Source organism: Chiloscyllium plagiosum, unplaced genomic scaffold (assembly GCF_037043375.1).
Source record: "Chiloscyllium plagiosum isolate Xiang-an unplaced genomic scaffold, Cpla_swu_hap1 HiC_scaffold_25, whole genome shotgun sequence".
Lineage (NCBI taxonomy): Eukaryota > Metazoa > Chordata > Chondrichthyes > Orectolobiformes > Hemiscylliidae > Chiloscyllium > Chiloscyllium plagiosum.
Genome location: NW_028270163.1, coordinates 27,666,532 through 27,676,795, shown reverse-complemented (window position 1 = coordinate 27,676,795; position 10,264 = coordinate 27,666,532). Strand labels below are relative to the sequence as shown.

The 10,264-nt window shown below is 38.7% G+C and overlaps 1 protein-coding gene across 8 annotated transcripts; it reads right to left on the bottom strand.

The window, feature by feature from the left end:
• Window positions 1-539: 539 nt before the first annotated feature.
• Window positions 540-7,501, bottom strand: LOC122562096 (programmed cell death 1 ligand 1-like). 8 transcript variants are annotated; one of them, XM_088000532.1, is made up of 7 exons: window positions 7,246-7,501; window positions 5,573-5,659; window positions 5,158-5,481; window positions 3,637-3,924; window positions 2,988-3,125; window positions 1,581-1,609; window positions 540-1,498 (listed from the first exon to the last, which is right to left on the bottom strand). In XM_088000532.1, exons 2-7 carry the CDS (start codon window positions 5,637-5,639, stop codon window positions 1,469-1,471), a joined length of 876 nt encoding a protein of 291 aa, XP_087856658.1. In that variant the 5' UTR covers window positions 5,640-5,659; window positions 7,246-7,501; the 3' UTR covers window positions 540-1,468. The 8 variants fall into 8 exon arrangements, with proteins under 8 accessions (XP_087856658.1, XP_087856659.1, XP_043570550.2 ...); XM_088000533.1 differs by having other exon boundaries at window positions 5,573-5,656; XM_043714615.2 differs by having other exon boundaries at window positions 5,573-5,656; window positions 7,251-7,501.
• Window positions 7,502-10,264: the final 2,763 nt, after the last annotated feature.

Sequence of the window (10,264 nt, the reverse complement as noted above, 5' to 3'; positions counted from 1 at the left end):
AACTGAACGGAAGAGCACATTACTCCACTAAAGGCCATCTTTACACCCTAATAATCCAGAGATCCAGAAAATACCACCATCTCATTGCTCTAAAAGACATACTGTTCCAGACTAACTTAATACTTGTGGCTTATATTTTTAAAATTTAATCAAGAGACAGAGCTCAATAAAACATATAATCAAGAAAATCACTGTGGTAGATTTACAGCAAGGCTACACATAAAAACTATGCACTTATCTGTTCCTGTGCTGTGAGCTCTCCCACACTGGTTCCTCTAAGGTCATCTGTGAATTCTGTGACTTGTCAATGTTTCCTAGATGCACTCTGATGTCCAGAGATACGTGAACTCAAACGGCAAAGGCAGTAACTGTGCAAATTCACTGCTGTGTCTGACAGTAGTATTGGGTTCTTTCTCTGGCCATGTGGTTGCTGCCTTTGTCTGTCTTAAAGGAAAAGGTTGTGGCAAGGTGATCTTGATGTAGAGATGACTATCTTGCCTGATCCTAGCACTCAATTCACCACATTGTTTACAGCCTGATAAGATTTCACCTGTTCATTATTAAACTTCATGAGATTTACATTTTAAAAATATTTTCAGTTAGCATGAAACAAATCAATTAATACTTTACAAAATGTATTTATGTGTTATTCAGCTAAATCAGATTTAGACTAAAGCTGTACATATATTCACTTCTGTCAAGTAATAGTTGGCATATAATGGGGTTAAATTAATGCAATATGTTGGAGAACAATATACATCAACCTGTTCTACATTAGACTGATTTAAAGTAATTAGTGTACAAACATAATGATCAGTGTTTAAATTTCAGAAAATACTGAAATCTCAGTTTTCCAAATTAATTGCCTGCAGCTACAATATCTCTTAACCCAGTTGAAAAATACAGTTCAACAGTCAAAGCCATTCATAGTATTTCTGTGAACAAATCACAAATATATGTTTACAAATATATTTCTGTGATCAAACCATAAATATATATACATCTGTATTTAAAAAAATGGAGCTGAAGATATTTTCTTTCAGCACACTGTAATTGATCCAAAATTTACATCAGCTGTAAAATAGGCATCTTCTTGATAAAAGGCAGCCCAGATTGAAAGCCAAGTTCTTTAGCATGTAGCTTTTGTATACCAATGCTGTGTTAGACCGATGGTGTTCACAGGCAACTAATGTGAAGCATTGTTTCTTTACAGAGAAAAAAATTAGTGAAGAGTTCAGCTCAGTCAGGTGTATTATCCTGGATGAGAACTGCACTCAAAACTGCAGTTTCCAGCTGATCATAATACAGGAAGGGACAGTTTGTGAAATAACTCATGAGGTTTACATTCATCTTCCATCATTCACATATGATACGATGTGATTGACATTTCATATCACATTTTCTTAAAGTTGTCACCATCAGTAGACTTGTTGCAAGTAGAAATAAGAAATAGTCACCACCGCGACTATTAAACATCAGTCATCTCATCAATTGTAATCTGTTAAAAGAAGAAAATATCATTTACAAAAATTGTGATAGGAGACTATCAAAAATGTGCAGATATTTGTAATCACACTTACCATTGGTTTTTGAGATTCTCTTCTAATTTCTGAAAGTAAAGTAATCCAACAATTAATTCATTGTTTCTGGCATATAACATAAACTGCTGCAAACATTTGCAGTTCATTCATTCTTTTGGTTTCAAACTCAATCATTGAAAAGGCAGTAATCTCTGGATGATCACGATAATATTGTCTGGTATAAAAAATTCACAATTTACCAAATTAATATTTGTTTAATTTGCCCTGCTCCTTTGTCTAATGATAAAAATAATTTTATAACTAAATGGATCCAAAATAATTGCAACCTATAAAGTTTCAGTCCTCTAACTTAACTAGGAGGCTACAGTACCATAATGACTGGCCAGCAATTTGGAAGTTATCCATTCTTTATCACAATGTGAGAATTTGATGTTAGATTTTGCTTTAAAGAGACCTATACCTATCAGTATAGGTAACTGAGAGGCTTCAGTTATTTTTTTAGGTCTGAAGGGCCTGTACTTCACTGTAATGTTCTTTGTTCTATTGTTCTAAATGCCCAATTTGGAAACTAATGGATTCCTGGGAAAGGAAGTTACAGTCCTATATGCAACTCAAGTAGCACATCGATGTAGTTCACTCTGATTTGCCCTCTGAGTCAGCTTAGCAACCCAGTCATAGGTATTAAACTGCAATTAGCAAGGCCCAACAGCATCTCATAGCAACTCACTCTGGGGAATAAATGCCAGATTTCCCAGTGGCACACACAAGACATTTTTGTTTGAAAATGCTTACTTCCTTCTATATTTTCCTTGCCCTAATCAAAACATCTCAAGTTTGAAATTTAGTCATCTTCGATATTCCAAAATACAAGTCACACATCTTTTTCTGTGATTTTCAATGGCTAGAGCTCAACAGGTTGTTTTCCATAGCGGTCAGTTTAAGTCACCTAAACATGCTTGCATCTTAGAGTCTTCTTTGTGAGAGTTCAGGAGGAGTCAATGTGTGGCTTATTCATCATTTATATATTACCTATTCTTTCCTTCATCAAAGATTGTAACTCATTAGGCAACATTCAGAGCTGGAGTTACCTCTACATTTCAAACTATTTGGTAAATTATTCAGCAAACATTGCCTCATCAGTGATGTGAGGATATTTGCTTTCCAGTAATTCAGCCAAGTGCTTATGTAAATCATTTAGTATTTGCAAGGGAATTAGAATGATGGACAGAATTTAAAACTATTTAGAATGTTAGAGATTCCATTACTTTTTTTTAGGCCTTGAAACATGAATAGTTGGTACATAATGGGGTCAAAGTGTATTGGTTCCCTGATTATAAGCGTATTTGAAAGAAGGGATGATTAAAAGTGTTTAAAGAAAATGATTATGTCATACATTATGTAATAATCATGAGTTTTTAAAGGAGCCAGAATCCAAAACCATCTTACTTGGATATGATCTTCTCTTAAATTGCAGAACAGCAACGATTACGAATGCAACAAAAAGTAGTGCCATAATCACAAAGACAACTACATTTTTCCTTTCCTCTCCAATAATCTCAGCAAAGGGAAGGTTTTCACGACAGACTGCAACAGAAAGCATGGGGAAGAATTAACTAATTAATTAAATGCTCCATACTTCAGAACTTAAAAATTACTAAAATGAGACTAAAAGTTGAAGCTTTTCATCTTGTACCCATTAGAACTAAGGTGCAATAAAAAGACCTGTAAAATGAGACTATGTTTTATATAGAATAAAAAGCCAGTGCTGATTAGTAGGGTCATAATTGCCCTGAAGATGCAGCATGAACAGCTAATGGTCACTCTTAATTCTCAGATCAGCCACATAGATTCTGATTGGTCTGTGAACAACCGTACCTCCCCCAATTATGACTCTGTTAATTAACAATGGCAAAGTTGACCTTTAAACAACACTGATGACAATGACTGCAATCATTTAAAAATAATGTTCCCATAAAATTTTCAGTTTAAAATAGTCATGTATATTAAATATGATTCTTGAGAATAAATGAAACATAGTAATTCTTTCAACATCTACTTTTTAATCTCCTTCCAAGAATAAATGTGGTGAACTAACTTGAAACCTTTTCCTGGTCCGCATATAGACTGTCTTCCACATTCCACATGGCACAAGTATAAACGCATTCTGACACTTCTGTTTCTGCTTTCAGTTGAAGAGTACTGGTGATTTTGTACAGTCCCTGTGGTGTTTCTTCACTATTAGTATTAGCCTGGGATGTGAGGTTCATTGTTCCATTGAAGAACCAGTGCATCTCAGCCTGTGGATATCCAGTTGCTTCACAAATAATACTTCCTCTTCTCGTTGATGAGAACATTTTTGGGACCATGGTCATGTGGTATGGAGCTAAAAATGATGATTGCATTATTATTAGTGGAATGAGATTTGCTTCATACTTCAGATTTAGAAACTGAATTTAAGTTTTACCAGTTGCCAGAGTGAGATCTTCACCTGAAATTACTGAGGTTAGCCTGAGCTTCTTGGAATTCTCACCCAATAAGCATGATGTAGAGGAGCCAGTGTTGGACTGGGATGGACAAAGTTAAAAATCACACAACATCAGGTTATAGTCCAACAGGTTTATTTGGAAGTACTAGCTTTTGGAGCGCTGATCCTTCATCAGGTAGCTACAGGGGCAGGATCATAGGATGCAAACAAATCTGTTAGACTGTAACCTGGAGTTGTGTGATTTTTAACTTTGTTCAATAAACATGACCATTACGCCACTCTCTCCATTGGTTTAGCCAGCCATTTTCAGGCACAGTTTAGCAGCAAAATGATGTTGTTGAAAGGGTTATTATCATTCATTCCTGGGTTGAAGGGCTTGTTTTATGAAGCAAGTTTAAACTGGATAAACCTAAGCCCATTGCTGTTTAGAAAAGTGAGAGGTGACCCTGTTGAAATTTCTTTTGGTTAGGTTTGGGCTATGTTGAACTTTTTGAAGTGTTTCTCACCATGAGACCTAATGGGTTTTCATGCAGTACCTTAGTAAACTCATCTTATTCAACAGGTATCCTGCTTTTATGGCATCACAAACATTTATTTCCTGCCCCACTGTAAAATACACTTCCTGTCCTATGATGGGAAATTGCCTGAATTGAGCTAACATTACATTAACGGGGTTTAGGAGAATGAGAGGTGATCTCATTGAAACATAGAAGATTCTGAAAGGACTTCGCAAGATAACTGTAGAGAGATTGTTTCTGCCAATCAGGGGACCTAAAACACGGAGATACAGTCTCAGAGAAACTAATTTAGGGTTGTCACGAGGAGAAATTACTTTATTCACAGGGTTGTAAACTTTGTAAGGCTTCTTCAACCCTTTCCCAAAGGGTAGTGGCTGCTTCATGGTTGAATACATTTAAGACTGACAGATTTTTGGGGAGCGAGCAGGGAAGTGAAGCTGCAGCCCAGGAACAAGCGCAATTGTACAGAATAGTGGAGCAGGCTTAATGCCTAAGTCATTTATTCCTGCCCTGATTCACTTTTAACATGAGATCAAAACTGGAACTTGTTACAAAACACTTGCAACCAACTTTCTATAATGAGAACTATTGGGAAAAGAATACAGGCACCTACCTTTTACCTTCAATTCAAATTGAGAAATTTTGTGACCAACTGTTGTCTGCAAATAATATTGATATTTCCCACTATCTGACACCTGTGTGTTCTGGATCATCAGTGACATATTTTGAGATCCTGGATGAAGTAATTTAATCCGACCTTGTACTTCATTGACACTTTCTTTGAAGTTAAAAACTGCCACATTTCCATCTTTTTCTATTTTATAAAGTCCAATCTCTATCAATTTCCACTCCTTTTCTGAAGTTGCTGTGCACTGTATTTTAGTGTCTTCATTAAATGTTCCTGTCACTGAAGACTCACAACTTAATTTCAAGAAACCTGAAAAACAATAATTTTGATTCACTCACATGCCTTCAGTGAGAATAAGTGTTCAATAGAGCTATATGTTGAAAATCATCTTAGTACTTACTATCTGCAAATGATGGGATGATGCAGAAGATGACAGGAAGGAGTCTTATTGTATGGTATGAAACCATTTCCAGACTCAGTTCACCTACTTAAAGATAAATCAGAAAACACATTATTCTAATCTAATCTGAATTCACTTTATTTATGCATCAGACTTTTGTCATCAATGATATGCAGCACTAACAACAAATCCATCAGGTATATTTTCTTTGCTAGATATGTTTTGAATGTTTTTAATTATTATATATTAGTGTGAAACATACACACGTTTTGTGGTGGATGGCTAACCACTCTCACAGCGAGGATTCTGGAATCTATGACCAAGCAAACAGTATAGCAAAGGACACTGCAATAATACCAAGGCTGCAATCTTGACAGGCTGGGCTGTGTTTGACTGGATTGCAGATCACCACATGTGCTGAGTGACATTTTAAGTCCACAGTGTGTGTCTTGTTTCCAGGACCCACTCCCACTTCTTTAGCAGCCCCTGTTTGACAGATTTGGCCTTAGATTGGGAAGGGACTTGACAAGGCTGCAGCAGTGACTCAGAGCCTGGGGTTGTTCTATTCTGGACCTGAGGATGGTCTGATCCTGGATTGGATATCCTGCCTCCATATCCTGTGCTGGGATGTCCAAATCCAAATAACCATCAATCATTGTGCAAGCCCTGACATGTAGACTCCAAATTTGGTGATTCCCACAGCTATTGCTGTAGTATCAGTGAAAGATAAATGAAAACCCTGAATCCATCACAACTGAACTGATAATGCAATTCTGGTGAAATCGGGGATTAAACTCGAAGTTGCCCTGCTCTCTACTGTTCATCTACAGACAGAATAAAGATTCGTGAGCAATCAGGAAGGACTTGTTGAGACGTCCTAAAGCATTTGTAGTTTAATCTTAAATTAAACAACCTTTCCATATTTCTAAGTTGTTATATTGCTGCCTAATCTTAATAGTTTTTCACCCGGGACATCTCCGGTGTCTGGGTGATATGTGCCAATGATAGAGGTTTGGGTTTTGTAAACGTCTGCAAGAAATGACCAAATCCTGCTGGACAAAGTCAGCTTCTGGAATTATGAGAGCATTGTAGCAGACTGGAAGGATAAACTCCGTGTCTCTCTCTCTCTCTCCAGATACCGCCAGACCCGCTGAGTTTCTCTCGCCTTCTGTGTGTTTGGTTTCGGAGATTTGGTGCACACTGCTCACGGTGAGAATGAAATGCATCAGGAATCTATTACTTTTACCACTACGAAGCAATCATTCGCATTGCAGATTACATATTCCTCACTGGGAGGGACCCAAAGGACAAAAAACTACATGTAGCGGCGTTCCCATTGTTTGTAGCTGCCCATTTTCCCATACAGAGATCTGCAGTGAAATTCCGAATTGTTTTGATTTTTTTCGTAAATTCGTTTTTTTTTCGTAAACTCCGTAAGAATTGCGACAATTGAATTTAGGATTTTTACAAAAAGAAATCCGTTTCTATTTCTGTTTTGTTTCAATTATTTCTTTTAAACCAATCCTTCTATCTCTACTCAGTTTCTGCAATTACATCCACATTTCACACACTTCACACAACTTCACATCAACAAAAAAAACTCCATAGTTTCTGAATATCAGACTGTACGTTTACTGCAAGCTTTGCTGCTGTGGAGATCCAACCAGCCTCACCATACCGAAGTTCGAACTGATCCAAGGAAAATCACCATTTATAATGGGACGCGTGGCAAATTCTGTCTGATCCAGGGGAATCAGCGCAAAAACGGCTACGTTCAGGCCTCCATGTTGTCTTGTGTAAGTGTGAAGTCTCCTGATGTCTGTCTGAGATTGGGAAAGAACACAGATGCCGTCCCCTCTTTTACTTTGGCTCGTGAAAACACTTTCTGTTTCGAACTGACTGGATCCCAGAGGCGAGTTGACATTTGCCAAGTTTCGATCAGATAAACAAATGGAATGTGTACCAGCGGGAACCGAACTTTCCCCCAGCAACACCAAACCAGCCTGCAACTTGTATGGAGATGGAAAGAAGGAACAGGAAAGACCATTGCTTCCACTGTGTGTGCTAAGATAATCTCCTGTATTAAATTATGCACTGTAGTTTTCAAGTCTTTCAAAGACAGTAATGTTTTAATATTTCAGGGTGAGTCAACCTTCCTGCAGAACGCTAGATGGAGTATAAACCCCATTTCTCCAAACCGTGAGATGAAATAACGCTCATCCATAGGCAGGGGAGAAGAGCTCAATCTAGAATTTGTTGTCGCTCCTGCTCCAGAGAGGTGCACTAACATCCCTGAACTAGTTAAACATTTTTAAACGGCAATTGTAGCTTTTCCCCTGAAGTTAATTTATTATTCTCTTTCTCTTGATATTGCTACTTAAAGAAAAAAAAAATAAAGCTGACTATTTTGTTATGTTCAGGAAATTTCACCTCAAGCTAACGCCAGAATTGGAAGCTGTAAATTATTTCTGTTCTACTAAATGCATCTGTTTTTACCAAAGGAGTAGATATTACCCCAGGTCATTGCTATTCAGAAGGTAGTTTAAACACGAGTTTAAAATTGACCAGAAGAAGGCAGGAGAAAGATCGGTTGCAAATTCATGTTGACAAAACATGAGGAATAGACAATATGCACTCAGGAACTGAAGGAATTAAAGCTGGAGATTGAAGGGGCACTGACCTTAATTCTCCCATCCCTCTTCGGTACGGGGCTTAAAGCCTGAGTCTCTGGCCAGGGATAACAACATATCCAACACAGAGAGTAGGCAATGCTGCTGATAAGCACAAAACTTCCAAAAGACATTTGGAAAAGTGCTGTGCAACAACCGTGTGAACAAAGTAGACTTGTGAAATAAAAGGCACAAATTCAATATCAACTTAAAAAAAGAAATGTCAAGTGACAGCAATGAGCAGTTGCTGTTGATCTGAGGGAAGTTGGTGTTAGGATCCTTCCCTTTCTGCTATCTGTTACAAACATGGCTCTTCGGGTCTTGGGCAAACTTCAAAATTTGTGAACAATAAGAAACTTGCAAACAGTGAGTAGGATTATGTAGAAATTCACAAGCACATAGACACATTAGTGGAATAGGCAGATAAGAGTCAACTAAAATTTAGATCAGAAGAGGGTGAAGTTGTTTAATTTGGCTGGAAGAATGAGGAGAAACAATATAAAATAAAGATACGATTCTATGGGGAATGCAGGATCCAAAGGACCTGGAAATACTTGTGCATGGATTTTTATTTTGAATTCATTCACGGGAGAGGATGTTGCTGTCTCAACACACATTTATTGTCCACCCCTAGTTGCCCAGAGAGCAATTAAGAAACAACCATATTGTTGTAGGTCTGTAGTCCTCTGCAGACTAATGATAGATTTCTGACCCTGAAATACATTAATGACTCAGATACGTTTTACAACAGTCCCCAGTAAAGACCATTAAGCCAGCTTTTGTGAACATTTATTCTATTCAAATTCCAACATCAGAGATAGACAAAGCTAAGTGACCCCACAACCAACAGATCAGATCTAAGCTCTGCAGTCCTTCCACATCCAGTGGTGAACAATTAAACAACTCACTGGAGGAGGACACTCCACAAGTATCCCCATTTTCAATGATGGAGGAGCCCAGCACATCAGTGCAAAGGATAAGGCTGATGCATTCGCAACAATCTTCAGGCAAAAGTGCCAAGTGGATGATTCATCTCGGGCTCCTCCAATAGTCCCCAACATTACAGATACCAGTCTCCAGCCAAATCAATTCACTCCATGTGATATCAAGAAATGGCTGGAGGCACTGGATGCTGCAACAACAATGGGCCCTGATATAACATTCTGGTAATAGTACAAAAGATGTATGCTCCAGAACTTGCTGCTCCTCTCGCCAAGCTCTCCTGGTACAGTTACAACACTGGCATGTACACAACAATGTGGAAAATCACCCAGATATGTCTTGCACACAAAAAAACAGGACCAATCCAAGCCGTTGAATTGCCGTCCAGTCAGTCTACGCTCAATGATCAGAAAAGTGACGGAAGGGGTCATCAACAGGGTGATCAAACAGCACCGGCTCGGTAGTAGCTAGAAAAGCACAGCAGGTCAGGCAGCATCCGAGGAGCAGGAAAATCAACGTTTCGGGCAAAAACCCTTCATCAGGAATAGAGGCAGGGTGCCTGCAGAGTGGAGAGATAAATGAGAGGGGGTGGAGGTGGGGAGAAAGTAGCATAGAGTACAATAGGTGAATGGGGCAGGGGATGGAGGCGAGGTTTCCAGCAGCTGCAGTCCTTGTTTTGACCTCGTTGATTTTAACCCTACTGTGAATCCTCTTGCAAGGATGCCTGCCTTGAAGAAGTTTTCCTCCTCTCTCTACAAGAATCTCAGTGAGTCTCTACTTATCATCTCCATCCCCAGCCCCATTCACCTATTGTACTCTATGCTACTTTCTCCCCACCCCTACCCCCTCTCATTTATCTATCCACTCTGCAGGCACCCTGCCTTTATTCCTGATGAAGGGGTTTTGTCCGAAACATTGATTTTCCTGCTCCTCGGATGCTGCCTGACCTGCTGTGCTTTTCCAGCACCACTCTAATCTAGACCTGCTCAGCAATAACCTGCTCAGTGATGCCCAATTTGGGTTTCTCCAGGGTCACTCAGCTCCTGGTCTGATTACAGCCTTGGTTCAAACATGGACAAAA